The following is an 18,950-nucleotide window of genomic DNA, read 5'->3' on the forward strand; positions in this document are numbered from 1 at the left end:
GTCTCTTGTATGTCAGAGAAAATCTCCAGAGGGTGTTTGAGGCCACTTTGGGTGGTATTTCTGCGTACAGAGCCTCAATGATGTTTGCTGTACCAGAAACAACCCTTAGGGATAGAATTAAAGGTCGCGTTGATGTTGAGGCAAAAGTTGGACACGAGACCATTTTCATAATAGAGGAAGAAAAGAAGTTGTAAGACCACGTGACCTATATGGCTAAAATTGGATTTGGGTACACGAAGAGATCAGAACAATATATGGGGAGAGATTATGCTGAGTCTTTGGGAAAGACATTGAAGCCGGATCAAAAAAGCCTAAGTGACAACTGGTTTTAATGGTTTTTGCAAACGCTGGCCTGAACTGAAGTCATCAAAACCTCAAAAACTGGATCTTTCAAGAGTGAAAACATCAAGAGAAACACTAAATAAATACTATGATGAACTTTTCAATGTACTAACAGAGAACAAAATGATAGATAAACCTCAGAAGATATTCTGAATCTGGTGTCAACAGTGAACACACCCCACCAAAAATCATCTGCAAAAAGGACACTGTGCCACAAAATATAACATCTGCAAGATCATCCATAGTAACCATCATAGCAGCTGGTAATGCTGCTGGTCAAAGTGTTCCACCATATTATGTCTGCCCAGGACAACGGTCCAATACATCAGTGTTTCTGAACTATCTGACGAAACATTTCATTGCCTATGTTCCTACAGACAGCGAACATCTCACACTCATATTGTACGATGGTCGACGCTCACACATTTCATTAACATTGGCTGAATGGGCAAAAGCGAACAATGTCATCCTTTTTGTTCTTCCACCACACTCAAGTCATGTAACCCAGCCCCTGGATGTAGGCATTTTCGGGCCCTTCAAAGACATATACTATCAAGAGTGTCAGCACTTCATGAAGTTAAATCCTGGCTTAAACATCACCAAATACAATATTGCCCAACTTACAGCAAAGCCCTTTCTAAAAGCACTTTCTCCAGAAAATTAATATCAGCATTCAAGAAGACTGGAATATTACCATACAACAAATTAGCAATTAGTCACTCCCAGATAGCACCATCTACAATCTTTGATAAACCGGATATAACCATGGAATCAACAACACCAAGTGAAGGAACACCAAACTTGATGCAGAATGCTGGTGATGCAAAACAAGCTTCTGAATATCCAGCTGTTGATTTCTTTTCCAAAAAGACAATCACTCAGGCAGTTAAGCCCAAGCCTAAAAGAGTTGTGCCTCCTTTTAAAGTAACAGGCAACATGATGGACGCAAAGAATGTTCAGCAGCTAACAGCTGCAGCCAACAAATCAGCAGTCGCTCTTGATCCTGAAGTTAAAGAAAAGGACACACAAAAGGGACCTATAACAAGTACATCTGGACTCAGCAAACAACAGGTGCCCCTTTTGAGTCCTGAGGATGCGAACAGCGATGAGGACATTGAGACTGACTGTGAATCATGTTGCGTTTGCAATAGATTTGAGCCTGCAGACATTGACAATTTCCCATACATAACATTGGTTACATGGGGAAAATGTGACAAATGTCCACATTGGACTCATTTGAAATTATGTACAAATGTGAGAGTAATACGAAAGGACACTGAATTTCTGTGTCCAGATTGTGAATAAACATGTTTACAGTCTTATACTTGAAAACACAGATTAATTCTCTGTGTAAAAGTTAAAACTGATTAAAAATCTTATTTCTGATAAAATTGTGATTTACATTGTTTATAATGATAACAAAATATGTTATGTACCTTATTAAAATTTTTATGGCAATTGTTGCCCACCATACTTGAAATTTTTTCCTTTTGTAATATTAGCGCGATATAATGGAGTGACCTAGATTTTACGGACGATTTGACAGGTTATGACTTTTCTGCTTGTACGTCTCTAATTCTCACACCAAAGTAAAATAAATGCGATTGTTTTGTGAAATAATGATTTTTTTAGGGATTGGTTATATAAATCAGGTAATATATCGGCTTTTTTGCAAGCAAGTAATTGATTTTCGACAAGTTCCGCGATACAGTGGGGTCCCATGATAATACTTAAATTGATCAGGGGTTTTAATGATAGGAGACATTATTTTTTTTCTTGCAAATAATCTCCATTTGAGGGTATATGTATGTACATGATATAGGTCGATTTGTACATCTTTTTAATTATGCCCTTATTATTTTGTTTTAGTTCAACTGTTTCGCAAGTCCTCGACCCTGACACAGTAGTTGTTGAAATTTCTGTAAGTAATACTTTTTTGTTAGTTATCTACCAGTAGGAAGGATGGGCGCTGTGTACGAATCATTTTGCCCCATTAGCTGTCGGTCTGTCTGTCTGAAACCTTGACTGTAACTCCAAAACACATAGGAGTATAATATCACGCAATATGAGAACTTCAATGTCCAGGTCATACTAACAAAAATAATATGTGTAAATAACCAGGCGAGGTTGAATTTGAAAATTGCTAGACATTATTGTACACTATATGCTACATTGTGTCACCTGAAAGAACCACATATTTACTTTCAATATCAAGTACAAGGACATGGACCTTAAAGATCACCCACCAAAGGCTGAGGTATACTGTGTTTGCATTGTTCGACCGTCAGAAATTGTTCGACTGTCAGTATGCCACACACTTTTAAAGGCTATATAGCACAAAATACATAAGATTTCAACAATAAACTTCATGGGTGTATAGATATCAATGAGGAAAAATGCTATGCACAGGAACCATAACCCTGGGTTTAATGCTTGTTTGACAATGCTTTAAGAACTTTAAAATAATTTGGTACACATGTTCACCTATCGTCAAAATTCGCGGACAATCAAATGTGTTTCTGCTCAAAAATGAATTTTTGTTCAAAACCACTGTAAAAAGTGTGTTCATGGGGTAAGCAACCTCGCTTGGAATTGCTTTTGTTGTGTGGGTGTATGTTAAGGTTATTATTACACAAACAGGTTTTGTGCTGAATAACTCTATATTGATTGAAATTATTGCTATGAAACTTCATTCATATAATTATACTAATGAATTGAGAGAGAGAGAGAGGGTGAGAGAGAGAGGAGAGGAGAGGAGAGGAAAGAGAGAGAGAGAGAGAGAGAGAGAGAGAGGAGAGAGAGAGAGAGAGAGAGAGAGAGAGAGAGAGAGAGAGAGAGAGAGAGAGAGAGAGAGAGAGAGAGAGAGAGAGAGAGAAAAGCTTTAGACCACTCTACCTCTCACAACATTTTGCCCAATGATTGTGAAACTTGCTCAGAACATTTGTTTTTATGGTAACCAGTTTGACTTCAAAATTGTTGCAGTTCATTGAACATGTTGGGTGCCGTGAATAGGGGCAGTTATCTTTATGTGTCATTAGTGAAATCGTATAAACACTCTGGAAGTCGCATGTTTTGTCCGATTCACATGTTACTTGCTCAGACTATTTGTTGTTATCCTATTTGCACCCGGTTCAAAAGTAGGTCCAGTCGCTTGATAAAGGTGTTTTGATGATATTTCGGTCAAGTTCTCAATTGTTTTAGTCCATTCTAACACGACACGCAACTTGCTTTCTATAGGCAAAGAAAGAAAATCAAGTGTGGGTTATTCTGCAATAACTTATGGGCGGAGCTTAATGTTTCGAAAATAGTTCCGAATAAATAAAGAAAATATTGCAGTAAAATGCACGTGCTAAAACCCGCTCTAAAAGAAATGTAATAAATGTAGCATGTATATAAAAATAATGAAACAACAAATTGTATATTTGGTGATTAGTGGCATAACCACATCTACAAAGAATATTATTTGTTAGGAAACGTAATTCAGAAAACATTTATAGCATGCCAGCTTTTCAGTAGCATCAATACACGTGACGTCATTAAGTTTCTACGATTGTTGTTTTCAATGAAAGTGACGTCATTTGCAAAATATTTATGAATGAAAATGACGTCATATGTTTGTACAATTCAATGACGTCACTAAATAGTGAACTTAGTACTATGAAGGGCGGGGTATTGAAAAATATAGTTCACGTCCTAAAGCTTGAACCAAATCAATCAGGATAGTGTTAGAATCGAAAAATATTTTTATATGATGGTTTGTTGTCGAATAACCCACAGTAAGTTGTATAGATGCGTGTTATCAAATCACTCGTGCTTCGCACTCGTGATTTAATTCCTACGCATCTATACTCCTTACTGTGGGTTATTCGACAACAAACCATGATAGAAAAATATTATTTCTTAAATAAAATAAATGCCAGCCTGGTAAAATACAGCAGTGTTCCTTATGCTCTGTACCTTGTGAACACTACTGCTCAGTTTAGGCAAGATCCCCTTAGCGTTATCGGTGAGCATTGTTATTTTTTGCTCTCTTGCAACTTCCATTTGGATTGCATTTTACAAAATTATTTTCTTATTCTCTAAAAAGCGCTAATGGCTATTTGGAATGTCAAGGTCATTCTTAGTGGATACATGTTAAACTAAGCATGTTTTAAAATGTAGGTCTAATTTATTCACTGTATATGTTTATGTTTTAGGACCTGTATGAAATGTCGGCCAACATCAACCAAGGAATTATACGGTATTTGCAAGAACAAGATGACATCACAATCTGGAAAACAGCTGTAGAAAAGGCATTTAACATACATATTTCATTAAACAATGTTGGTGGCAATGTTGGAGGAACATTGCAGGATATAATATTGTTTGAAGCATATTTACAGTCTGAATTTCCCAAACATCCGTCGATGTCTCCTGTCAAAGATGTACACCCTCCAAGAAGTATGAATTTATCAGAAAACAAGGCAGAACTGGTGGAAACAAAAGATGTTTTCAAACAAATATCAAAATTGGATCTTGGTGGAAAAGGAAACATAACTGTTTATATATGTACCGGGGATATAGCGAATAGTATTGACGATTGCATTATATCACCAACGCATATGTTTATATCGAAGCATTCAGGTGTAGCACAAAGACTGTCAGAAAAAGGAGGAGATGAGTACAAAGATGCATGCATTCAACTTGAAAAACAGGGAAAATTGTACTCTTTAGAGTGTCGCGTTTCTGGTGCGGGAGGAGATCTCCATTGCAAGAAAATAATCCATATAAGCATTCCACATTTTGAATGTGTCAACATTGAAACTTTAAAGATGTTGGAAATAGCCGTATTTTACTGTTTTGAAACCGCAGGTGCATATGGATATCAATCTGTAGCCATTCCTGCTGTTGGAACAGGTAACTACAATAGAGAATGATCAGTTTATTAAACTTTATTTCATCTAAAAACAGACATTTTTTAGGATGAGCTTTGATTTGAGGGGAACTATCATTTATATGTCCTTTGCTTTTTTAACTCATCTGAGACAACATGCTCAATGGTGAGCTTTTGTGATCAACTTATGTCTGTCTTGCGTCATCAGCATTTGCCCTGTAAACACTCTAGAGACCACATTCATTGTCCTGTCATGAAAATTGGTCAGAAGATTTGTCCCAATGATCTATTAGACGAGTTCATGGTTCAGGTTTGTTGAAAAATATGACCCCCAGGGGGCGGGGAATTTTTAACCAGGTTTTCCGAAGGAAAAAACTGGTTATTAGATTGGCGAATGCGGGCGGGCTGGCTGGCGGGCGGGCGGAACAAGCTTGTCCGGGCCATAACTATGTCGTTCATTATCAGATTTTAAAATCATTTGGCACATTTGTTCACCATCATTGGACAGTGTGTCGCGTGAAATAATTACGTCGATATCTCCAAGGTCAAGGTCACACTTTGAGTTCAAAGGTCAAAAATGGCCATAAATGAGCTTGTCCTGGCCATAACTATGTCATTCATTGTGAGATTTTAAAATCATTTGGCACATTTGTTCACCATCATGGGACGGTGTGTCGCGCAAAATAATTACGTCGATATCTCCAAGGTCAAGGTCACACTTTGAGTTCAAAGGTCAAAAATGGCCATAAATGAGCTTGTCCTGGCCATAACTATGTCATTCATTGTGAGATTTTAAAATCATTTGGCACATTTGTTCACCATCATGGGACGGTGTGTCGCACGAAAGAATCACGTCAATATCTCCAATGTCAAGGTCGCCACGACTAAAAATATATATTTTTTTAAAACAAACTTACAATGGGGGTTAATTTTGTTTGTTCATTTCAAAAGTTCAGTTTGAGTTTTCTCCCTTTATCAGATTTTTTTTCACAATGAAAACCTGGTTTTGTGAAAATTTTGTCCCTTGTTCCTTATATGGCTATTGTAAAACCTTTTTAACACTCTTCAAGTAACATTTATTGTCCAATATTCATGAAACTTGGTCAGAACATGTTTTCTAATAATATCTTGGATGAGTTCGCAAATGTTTCCGGTCTGTTGAAAAACATGGCCGTCAGGGGGTGGAGCGTTTGTCCATATATTGCAATAATAAAACCCTGTTAACAATGTAGAGGGCACATTTATTGATTGATCTTCATGAAACTTGGTCAGACGTTTTGACCCATTAATAACTTGGATGAGTTTGCAAATGGTTTCGGTCAGTTGAAAAACATGGCCGCCATGTGGTGGGGCATTTTTTTCTTATATGGCTATAGTAAAACCGTTAACCCTCTAAAGACCACATTTATTGTTAGATCTTATAATGAAATTTGGTAAGAAGATTTGTCCCGATGATATCTTGGACGAGTTTGAAAATGGTTTCGGTTTGTTTAAAAACACTACAACCAGGAGGTGAGGCATTTTAACTTATTTAGCTTATATAAGTAAAACCTTGTTAAAACTCTTCAAGTTACATTTATAGTCCATTCTTCGTTAAAATTGGTCGGATTATTCGTTTAAATGATATCTTAGATGAGTTCTAAAATAGTTCTGGTCTGTTGAAAAACATGGCCGCCAAGGGGCGGGGCATTTTTTCCTAATGTGGCTAAAGTTAAACCATGTTTACACTAAACGTCACATTTATTGTCCAATATTGATGAAACTTGGTCAGAACATTTGTTGAACGCAGGAAGTAGATTTTTCCCGATGATATCTATGAAGAGTACGAAAATGGTTCAGATTGGTCGAAAAACATTGTTGACAGAGGGCGGGGCAGTATTAGTTATATGGCTATAGTGAAACTTTGTAAAAACTTTGTATTGTATAATCTTTATGTCACTTAGTCAGAACATTTGTTTAAATGATATCTTGGATGAGTTTGTAAATGGTTCTGGTGTGTGGAAAAAAACAAGACCTCAAGAGGGGGGGGGGGGAAGAGGCGTTCAATTTGTTCTTATATGGCAAAAGTTAAACCTTGCTAACACTCTAAAAATCATATTTATTGTTCAATCTTCGTGAAACTTGGTCAGATCATTTGTTCTAATGATATCTCTTCTGCTAGGAACAGATCAGTTCCTTTTTATTTCAGGTGAGCAAAGGGCTAGGTTCACGAAGGGTTGAAATATGCCCTGTTTCAGAATTAAATGAATTTACTTTTATCTTATAGGGCAAACTATTGTATATAGGAAAACAACATATTTATAATTAGTATCGCTTTATTATGGTTGCTATGGCAACATGATAAATACGTGAGAATATTTCTAATGGTATATAAAAATCAATTGCAAACGTATATATATACATTATACGTCATCATGAAAATTACAAAATTGTACATGAGTATTGAATACACACAGCATGTTGTAAAAAAACAACAAATAGTTGTTGGTTGTCATGGTAACGAGTAAGACATTGACATTTTTCTACATTTTTTGTCAAAGAAATCAAAGAATATAAAGTATAATTTAACATGCACAGCATACTTTGCCTAAGGCATACCGAATTGATCAGAATATATGCAGGTAAGTTTTAATTAATAATTTCTGAAACTACAATTGCCGTTTCCATGGAAACAATTTAAATGTATATGATATATGTCACTTTTTAAAGTAAATATCGATCGGCAAACAATATTAACCGAACAACTTAAAAATATATTTTAATTATTGTATTATTCAATTTTTTAATTACTGCAATACAAAATGAATCTTTGATGATTAAGATGTTACTATGGTAACGGATTTTTAATAAGAATGCAAACATATAATGTACATACTAAATACAAGCTTAACATCAAGCATCCCGTTGGAAATTAAAAATAATAAACCAGTCACCCAGTATAACATTATGATAACAATTTGTTATAATGCACAATACTTCATGGTATTACATATCATAAACAACAGTATTTTATACAAGATTTGACGTCTTCAGCGTTATAAACGCATCAACGTATCAAAATGTTACTGACATAAGCAGTCCTGCATATGATAACAATGTGTTATAATGCACAACACTTCATGGTATTAAATATCATAAACAACAGTATTTTATACAAGAATTGACGTCTTCAGCGTTACAAACGCATCAACGTATCAAAATGTTACTGACACAAGCAGTCCTGCATATACCTTAATTACGTCAAATAACGTACACATGTCTAATCTATGAGTGTATACTTTTCACTTCACAGACAATGGATTTTAGTTATGTAACAAAATGATACAATATTACATTTAAATATTCCTATCATCCCAAAAAGATTAACGTGTTTTATCAGCCGAAAGCTTTAACAACAGCTGGCAGGGACTATAAAAGCGAATGTACCGGTGTTTCACATAAATCTTATAAGTGACACGTACATAAGTATCCATTAAGTACGGAATCCGGATAGTTCCATCTATAATCTCGCCCTTCTTTCATCAAGGGCGACACACGAAGCGACGCACGAATTTTTGCGCGACAATCGCGGCGACGCACCATATGCGGGACAGTGACGCACAATATATTTAACACAATACATCGCCCTTGTGTAGTTAGCCCATACGGCGATATATCGCATTGAATATATCGTGCGACGCCGCAAATTACCCTGCGTCGCCGCGACTGTCGCGCAAATTACCCTGCGTCGCCGCGACTGTCGCGCAAAATATCGGGTATCGCTTCGTGTGTCATGTGTCGCCCTTGATGAAAGATCGATATTATGGCTGGCACTATCCAGATTCCGTACTTAAGGCTGATCTGTTTGTGAAAATGTATATTTTGCCAGGTTTAAACATTTTTATAACCATAGAACTTCTACTACGTATCTTTCCGCTACATAATATATAAAAGCTTAATACAATATGTCCGAATGTTGAAACAATTACAGGTTAAAAGTCGAGATACGCCTTTAGCTAACTCAGATAGTTTTACCAGTAGAAAATACCGACATATTGAGGAGTAAATAAGAACTTAGTCGTCGATATATTCCGTCAAAAATATTCCAAAGACTTAAGACTTATTTACTCCTCAACAGTACTGACATATGACTCGGAGTCGGAAGTGTCCACAGTTTGTGGCACATGAGACGCGTCATCAATATATTTGCCCCAGTCCTGAATGCAACAATCATTTATTGGCCCGGATAAACCAGACAAATACCAAATGACAGATGCAACGTGCGAACACGTGCCAACAGTACGCGCACCTGCCCGGCATTGACAATACCATGCTTTAACATGGTCTGAGTCATATTGAATCCAGACCTGATAAGTCTTTGATGAAATATGACGGCTTTGAAGACGGACACGAATGAGATCACAAGTTTCTCTGAACACATCGATTGTGCATTCAGAGCCCATATATTCTTGAATGTAAGACGGACAGAGCTTTAACTGGTAGGTGCCTAGCGTCAGGAGTTTAAGCATAGTTTCGTCAAGTTGAGGAAAGTTGGAAACAGATTCGTTAACAGACGACCATTTACTGATGCTACGGCGATGGAGGTTATTATCTTCTACAAATTTTTGCAATTTATTTTCTTCTTTTAGTTTGGCCATCATCCTTACCGCACATAAAACATCTTCAGACGATTCACAGTTGGCACTCAAAGGTGGAAGAAACTTGTTACATAAACTACAAATAATTTTAATATAGTCGCCTATGTATGGCACTTGATTCGTTGGCAAGATGTGGTCCAAGTACTTCCACCGCTTGATTCTAGCGTTAGCCGCTTCAACTACCCATCTTACCTAAAAAGGTATTGTAAAATATTTAAAAGTCAATAACTCAACTTTACAGCTTATATTTGGTTTAAATTAGCTCACTACCATACAGCGTTCGATGTTTTTCCCTATAAACAGAAGTTAATTGATCCGATGCATAGAAATTAAGTTAAGATCGGTATGCTGACATAAGACTTTCATGCACGGGCTCATGTGTAGATAAAAACAATAATACTATATATTCATTTTCATTTCCGTTTCAACATAACAATACAATTAATTATAAAAATAAGACAAAAATACAAAGTAGAGATTTCAATTTGCATCGTCAATGTTTATTTGGTGGTTAAACAAATGCGATTTTTTGTTTCTTCTCCAAACAAATAGTATTACACACCCGTTACATCTGCATTACACGGTATAACCCTTTCAGTAATTATGAAATCGTCTTACATGGGTCCTATAAATGGCACATAGTTATTCCACATTGTGCTGTTCATGTTTTAGCGTTATTATCTGACGGTGAATTGTGCAAATAAAGCAAACATACCTTTGTAACTAGCCGTGAAGAGTTTGCCAAATCAGTTGGTAGTTGTTTGCTTCCTCGCGGCAAAAATGACGGCATCTGCGCGTGGATCCCGAGCTGTTCAAGCAGAGAGGTGGCATCACGGAAGCCTCTGTTGACAACAAATATGTCGTTTTCCTTGACCCAGTTTTTAATTTCTTCGATGTTGTTTTTAATTATATGATGCAGAATTGATGCGTCGTTATTTTTGCTGTTGGCCAAATATGGACCGATTACGGAAATAAAATATCCTGATGTTGTTACAATAACCATGGGTTTGACTAATGGTCTTCCCTTGTGCATACTATACGTTTGCTGTTGAAATTGAAAGTTTTCACTTTTTTAATGTAGATGTAGGTTCCGTCGAGAACGAGGATGACTTGTTCCTTATTTTTCGTGAAAAAAAGTTGTGCCAAATTACGCGTATGTTTATTTATTACATCTTCACGTGAAAAGTGTGAAAAGCCAAGATTAAAAGGCACAAAGTCGGTCATAAATACTTTTCTGGATGTTTGTATAGCTCTTCTGACGCTTGATTTTGAAACTTCAAACAAAGTTGACAGGACCTTATTTGATAGACCTGACTTTAACTTAAACAAGAAAATTCCAATAGTAGTTGCTACAGTTCTAGCAGGCGTGTTTCTTATTGATAATTCGACGGCTTTCAAGAGTGCTAAAAAGTTCGACACCGAAATGCCGGTAAGATTTAACATGTCTTCTTCACTGAAAGTTGTTAAGTCATCAAACGACAGCCTCTTACTTTTTGAACATACGCAGTACTCTCGAACTGCAGTAAGAAGATTAAGAAGAGATGATCTGTTTAAAAAAACATTGTCTATTGTAGACAATTTTGAAATTACATTTTCTTCAAAGGATGTACCATTTTGCTTGAAATGACCGGGACAACACCTACTTTCCGCTGTTATTAAAATATTATGTTGAATGAAGGTTTCCGTCCTTGTAGAAGTAGGAACGACAATCAATTTTGGTCCAGGTTTCTTGCAAATGAAACAATAAGCATGGCTTTTTGATGTTGTTTTAATATTCAATTTGATTGAAGGAGGACTGTTTGGGAGAACATTTTGCGGCAGCAATGAGCTAGTAGAGGCACAAGAAGGTTGTTGTGCACAAGAAGGTTGTTGTGATGCAACGTAATACGCTGGCCGACTACACTTGCCACAAATAAATTGATCTTGTGTTGTTTCTATCAGGAAATTCTTTTTTAAATATATTTTGACATGTTTATTTACAGGACGGCGTTGGTGTATTTTGAGCCGTTTTTCGCATAAAATACACGTTTTGAGAGGCATTCTGCAAGAAAAAAAAATCATATTAGGTGTTTCTCTTTGACATAAATATAATTCTTAAATAACGTTAAAAAATTAGGTGCAATATTTTTTACAAATTTTCTTTTATATTTTTATTGTAACAAAAAAAGATGACCTTATCGAGAATCGAACTACAACCACCCGCGTGGAAGTCTGACACTACATCCATTACACCACACAGAAAATTGTAAAAATACGTCGATAATGATGTATATTCATTGAGCAATATGATGTTCACTGCAAGTGTCGTTTGTCATCTTAAATGGTTTTAATTGTTTAAATTGTAATTTCTCTCAACTTGCATGTTTTCAAAAGCTTGAAAATTGTTTTAATCAAATCTATACAACTATATATTAATTGCGATAGAAAACAACGGTTTTCACAACAATATTGCTGGAGTCGTCTGCAGTCGCAATACACCAGAATAATCGAATGGATCTTTCAACAATTTATTGACTCTTTCAACAGAAGGAACACCATTTTTACGATAATAAAACATTTAAAATGGTAATTTTAAATTTATGAAAGCAAAATAAAGATTAAAACTTACGTGAATGCTAGTAATCCTTTAAAATTATCGATCTGAGTGTTGACTACATGTTGTCATGGAGCGATGTAAACAATCATGCAAGAGTTGATGCCCTTACCAACAGTAGTTAACAAAATTCGTATATTTACAAAATATATTTTATCTTCGCATAAATTAAAAGACATATTACACTGTGCATGGAAAACGTGTTCTAAATATAACTACATTATGAATCAACAATAAAACACATATAATTTACTTTGTGTTTTAATGTGCAAAACAACAAGGAATTTGGGTTACACTGTAACTTACATCTACCAATATTAAAATTCACAAAAGTTCAAAATTAAATATGAAGGCATATTTCCGACACAAAGAAATTTTTTGATTGCATCTAACTCCGAAATATGAATCAAAACTTAAAATATCAAAGTGTGGGAAACTTGCCTTCATATTCTATTATGTCATTAAATGTCCAAAAATTGTCAAAATTTAGGTTATTCTGCTGAACTATACATGTTTGTGGTCAATTGTAGAGATGTTTCACGCAATTTGTAAGGCAAAAGTGCTTTGAATGAGACAGATAAGATGTTAAGCTCCACAAATATACCAAATTTATGATGATTTTTGAAACTTATTTTTTTACAATTTCATAGGGCATATAAAGCTGCTTCGTGAACCTAGTCCTTTGGGCCGTTCAGGTCCTCTTGTTGTTTCAACAGCTTCTCTTGATAGTGCTTTAAAAACAAATTAAGCCGGAATTTTCTTTCAACAGTAGATGTTTGTTCTTAACAATATGTTGACAACTTTAGTTTCTATACTTTAAATTCGTATAGATCTGTTGTTATAGGGATATAGCTTGGAATAACATTAAAGGGACTTTCAAAGATGTCAAAGATGAAGTTTGTCATTAAATGTTTTAAATGAATATACGTGTACGCAAACATGGGAACTAAAGAGCTCCAGAATAAAAGAAGAATACAACTTTAATAAGAAAAAAAAGTTAACCCACCGGGCTCAAACCAATGACCATTTTAGTAGAAGGCCAGCACTGCAACCACTCAGCCATGCATGCTGATATAATATCACAGTTATTTTATATTTAATTTATTCAATCCTTGTCACAAAATATAACCTTATAACTCTCCAAACTATTCAACTGTCTACGTTCATAACGGTTATAATTTTATCAATTTCTAATGAGGATTATTCATAAACGAATATTTATTTATCGAACGAGTCTACGTCACTAGTGTTTTTTGCTCATTCATGTTCATTGTTCATTTATTATATAAAAGTAAGAAAATTCTTATTTTGAAAAACTGTAAACAAGTCCTACAAAAGGAACAAAGTCTGTGGCATTGTTTCATAAAAGTAGTTTTCCCTTTATAAATTCAGTTGAGAAGAAGACATTGTGTTTGAAGTCAGAGTTTGCTTGTAACTTACATTCAGACCTATCTTTGATTTGTAGTATTGTTAGATAAAAAAATCCGCTCAATAAGTTTACCCCGCCAAACACGGGGTAAACTAAATAAGATACCAGCATGAAACTTCATGGATGTATAGATATCAATTAGGAGAAGTGCCATGCACATATACCATAACACTACACTTTCTTTAATAAGAGTTATTGTACATTGCTGTGTTTGTATTTTGTAACTATTGTACCAGACTGCGGGTAGAGGATGCAGTTTCCCTGAAGTAATATATCGAGCAATCATGCCTGTACCAGACTTTTATATTATAATTTCAAAAATTGCCAACTAGGAGCTATCTTGTTTTCCTTATTTTCAAAATCAGTCTAACGAGTTAGTTCAGAATTCACATTCATAATGAAAATGTCACAAATAAGTTCTCAGATAAGTAAACTAGAGCTTATTTCCATCATATCTTATAAGGTCACAACATTTTGTTAACTCAGATCCTGGTTAAAAATTTAACGGATAAAGTTCAAACTTCTCAACTGAATGACCTGGATGTGAAGATGATAGTTAAAAAAACGACTTTCGGATGCTACAATGTGTGTAATGTCAAAATTATATCATTTTAGTTTTTTAACTTTATATATATTGTCCCTAATATTGAGCATTCCAATCCTCTTAAAATATTTTGCGGATTTCGAACAAACTAAAAAACACCTGTTCAGAGCTGAAAATTATGAAATAGTATTGAAAACTGAACATTCGAAGCTGTAACACATCGTGTTGAGTTATGAGACTTATGAGTATAACTTGTACAAGACTAGTATTGTGTTGTTTCAAATATGATGTTAATTGGGGAGCAAGAACGCATTAAAAGGTGATTTTGTCTATGTCCAAACGTGTGATGGTGGCATCCATGAATGAAAACATGTAATAAATAACAATAGAAACACAGTACTTTTATAATTGTTGCTTCATATAATTATTATAAAAGGGGAACACATATTTATTTCAGGCATCGGACCTATAACGATAGAACATTGTGGGCAACAAATCAACAGAGCAATAAACCGTTATAAAAAGAATAGTAAATATGTAAGCCATGTGAATATTGTTGTCTTAGAAGAAAACATGGCCCAGCAAATTAAAATAGATGATTTTGATGAAATTACAGATGCCAATGCATCACTTGATAAGCATTTGGTGGCATTTGGAAATCGAATACAAGTATATTTACCACCTTTTAAGAGTCGAATAGAGGTGGACGCAGTTGTTGTGAATAGCGTAACACACCTTGAACAACCACTGGTAACATACTTAGATCCGGTGTCGGATATTTTCAATAGCAGCTGGACTGTGAAGATCCGCTTGCCTATGTGGAATCCTTTGGAATATCACGACATAACCGAATTCGAGAGAGAGGTTCAATGCAAAATGGAAAGCTTGATAAACTTGTTTAATCAGCACAAGTGGGAGGCTGTTGCTCTTCCTTTATTTGGGGAAAGCGGTAACTTATTACGTGCATTTAACGGTCACTGTTCACCAATTTCATTGTTTAGACAAACATTTCTTATTTTGACAAATCATGTCTTTTATATTGGAAGCAAAAACAAACCAAGGACATTATATATATTTACCGCACTTTCTTTATGGTGATGTATTTTATATATTTATGAAGTATATATGTAATTGAACATATTTTACCTGTAATTCAGATTTGTAAGTAAGGGAACAATTTGTTTAAGTATAAACCACATATTGTAAATGGTAACATTTTTGTTGCAGATAAACCGGAGTCATTCCAATCGCCACTTCTGCGCGCAAGTGTTGCAATAGTACACGGTCTGGACAATGTGAAGCATTGCAAAAACGTTAAGATTATCAAACTGTATATGCTAAGCAGCAATATGGATTTTGTAAACATGTTTTATAACGTGTTGACAAGAAAGAATTGTTTCAAACTACCGTAATGCATTGCATTCGCCCGTACCAGTCATTTTACTCTATAGAGCAATATCTGCATAGCTATACTGTAAGTTGTAAAGTCGAAACCCTACACATACGCATGAACTAAAATCATGCCATCCATGAAAAAAGGTTTTCATATTTAAACAAATATATGCTAGCCGTTTTGTCTCTATTGAGTCCCAATTTACACACAAAATATGAACATCTATGTTATCAACTGTATTTTTTGAATGATGAATTTAAAAACCTGTGTGTACTTTGAGAATATATTGTTTACACATTAATTAGTCCATGATTTTTATTGACCAGGGTAGCTCTTTTTCTGTGTCTGTGTGGGGGGAGGGGGGGGGTGGACACGGAAAATATGTCAAAAACATTTTTTTGTGTTCAAATGCATTCCAATGCATTGTTTATATGCTAAGTTGATACAATACAGATGTGATGAGACTGGAAATGGGGTATCAAGGGTATGCTTTCAGAATGCTGGACTATTCCCTCCCCCCCCAAAAAAAAAAATAGTCTACTCGCCCAATTTTATTGGACAAGTCACCTCAACCAAAAGACAACTCGCCCCAATTTATGCTTTTGTAGATTTTATCGTTGAATAATTACAATAATTTTACCAGCATATTTGTTTGTTAAGTCAGCAATACATTATGTATTATAATAAACGAAAAAAACGCGTATTTGATCAGTTTTTAGCTCACCTGAGCACAACGTGATCATGGTGAGCTTTTGTGATCGCCTTTTGTCCGTCTTCCGTTGTGCGGCGTCAACATTTGCCTGGTTAACTCTCTAGAGTTCACATTTTTTTTGTCCAATCTTCATGAAATTTGGTCAGAAGATTAGTCTCAATGATTTCTTGGATGAGTTCAAAAATTGTTACGTTTGCTTGAAAAACATGGCTTCCAAGGGGCGGGGCATTTTTTCTTATATGGCTATATATGGCTATACTAAAATATTGTTAACACTCTAGAGGCTACATTTATTGTCTGATCTTCATGAAACTTGGTCAGAAGATTCGTCCCAATAATGTCTTGGACGAGTTCGAAAATAATGCCGGTTGGTTGAAAAACATGGCCGCCAGGGGGCGGGGCATTTTTCCTTATATGGCTATCGTATCACCTTGTTAACACTCTAGAGGCCACATTTATTTTCCGATCTTCATGAAACTTGGTCAGAAGATTTGTCCCAATAATATTTTGTTATCTCAGGTGAGCGACTTTGGGCCTCTTGTTTTTAATAAATATTAAATGAATAAAATACAGGTCGCCTGAAAAGAAGTGTTATAATTTGTAAATACTATTATTTTGTAAATAAAGTACTTGTAAAATTTGATGTACACTATTTGTGATTATTGTAAAAATTGTAGTTTTATGCTGTTTTTCCCCATTTTTATATAGAACAAGAGATGTGTTTGTCAGAAACACAATGCCCCCTATTGCGCCGCTTTGGTGCCGTATATTTGACCTTTGACCTTGACCTTTCACCACTCAAAACGTGCAGCTTCATTAGATACACATGCATGCCAAATATCAAGTTGCTATCTTCAATATTCAATATTGCAAAAGTTATCGCAAAACTTTAACCAAGGTTAAAGTTTTTTTGGGACACACAATGAATGACAGAGAGACAGGCCAAAAGCAATATGCCCCCGATCTTTTAATTTTAATGAATTAATTGTTTATAAATCTGATTGCTCTTAATTATAAATTGTAGTTAGCTTTCATATAATAGTGTTTATTAGCGCCTTTATGTCCGTCTTGTTTTAATTGTATGTTCACAGATTTATTAATGAGACATGTTGCATGATAGTTTGGTGATTTGTGATTAAAGAATAAAGGAATGCTTTTGTGACATGGAATACGATTTCTAGTTGTGTTGGAAGAGAAGTGTATATATAGACCACATTTGATTTACATAAATAGTTCTTGTTGTCGAATACAATATTTGTTTACTTTGTGAATTTTGTTTTTCTGCCATGGCATGTATGAGTTTTATTGTAATAAATATTTATTATAAGTTTTGCTATATAATTTGTACATTTATCTATTTACGGTAAAAATCGTTCTTCAATAGTTCATTATCAACTTCAGAAATATATACGGTTCTAATGCATGGTGTCAGCGTTAAAGCGATTATGCTTTCCATTGGTCGAATGTGGCTAATTATACTTCAACATTAGCTTCATAGATACAAACGGTATATTATTTCAAGTAACATGTTGTGGAATTTGCAAACAGAGATCAGTTAATATTAAAATCGTCTTTTCAATGTGTAAATTTATTTTGATAATTTTATTTCCGATTTTCCGGTCGAGGTTACCGTGGTAAATTATTCGTTATGCCTAATTGCTTTGTTTGATTTGCAAAATGTTTTCTTTTAGCGAAATATGGGCGAAACCTTTGCTAAATTAGTAATTGAACCTCTATGTTGTACATTTAATAATGTTTGAACATTTTTTATATCCCATTACCAATGGTAATGGGGAGCTATATAGGAGTCACTTTGTCGATCTGTCGGGCTGACGGTCTGTCCCGAAAGCTTGTCCGGCCATAACTATGTTGTTTATTGTGAGATTTTTAAATCATATGGTACTTGTGTTCACCATCATTGGACGGTGTGTCGCGCGAAAGAATTACGTTGATATCTCCAAGGCCAAGGTCCCACTTTGAGTTCAAAGGTCCACAAAGGTCATAAATGAGCTTGTCCGGGCCATAAGTATGTTGTTCATTGTGAGATTTTAAAATCATTTGTTCACCATTATTGGACGGTGTGTTGCGCGAAAGAATTATGTTGATATTTCCAAAGTCAAGGTCACACGTTGAGTTCAAAGGTCAAAAATGGCCATAAATGAGCTTGTCCGGGCCATAACTATGTTGTTCATTGTGAGATTTTAAAATCATTTGTTCACCATCATTGGACGGTGTGTCGCGCGAAAGAATTGTGTTGATATCTCCAAAGTCAAGGTCACACTTTGAGTTCAAAGGTCAAAATGGCCATAAATGAGCTTGTCTGGGCCATAAATATTTTGTTCATTGTGAGATTTTAAAATCATTTGGCACAATTGTTCACCATCATTGGACAGTGTGTCGCGCGAAAGAATTACGTTCGTATCTCCA

The 18,950-nt window shown here is 35.2% G+C and overlaps 1 protein-coding gene and 1 long non-coding RNA gene across 2 annotated transcripts in view; both read left to right on the forward strand.

Moving 5' to 3' along the window:
• LOC127841518 (uncharacterized) overlaps window positions 1-17,855 on the forward strand; it is a 52,113-nt gene extending 34,258 nt beyond the window's left edge. Inside the window, exons 10-13 of the mRNA XM_052370398.1 lie at window positions 2,212-2,263; window positions 4,539-5,238; window positions 14,876-15,367; window positions 15,646-17,855. Coding sequence (XP_052226358.1) covers window positions 2,212-2,263; window positions 4,539-5,238; window positions 14,876-15,367; window positions 15,646-15,830 — 1,429 coding nt within the window. The 3' untranslated portion in view covers window positions 15,831-17,855. The remainder of the gene's footprint in view (window positions 1-2,211; window positions 2,264-4,538; window positions 5,239-14,875; window positions 15,368-15,645) is intronic.
• On the forward strand, window positions 5,568-6,115 carry LOC127841522 (uncharacterized). The gene is made up of 2 exons (XR_008031047.1): window positions 5,568-5,759; window positions 5,922-6,115. It is a non-coding gene; the product is annotated as an uncharacterized LOC127841522 (long non-coding RNA).
• Window positions 17,856-18,950: the final 1,095 nt, after the last annotated feature.

Source organism: Dreissena polymorpha, chromosome 8 (assembly GCF_020536995.1).
Source record: "Dreissena polymorpha isolate Duluth1 chromosome 8, UMN_Dpol_1.0, whole genome shotgun sequence".
Taxonomy (NCBI): domain Eukaryota; kingdom Metazoa; phylum Mollusca; class Bivalvia; order Myida; family Dreissenidae; genus Dreissena; species Dreissena polymorpha.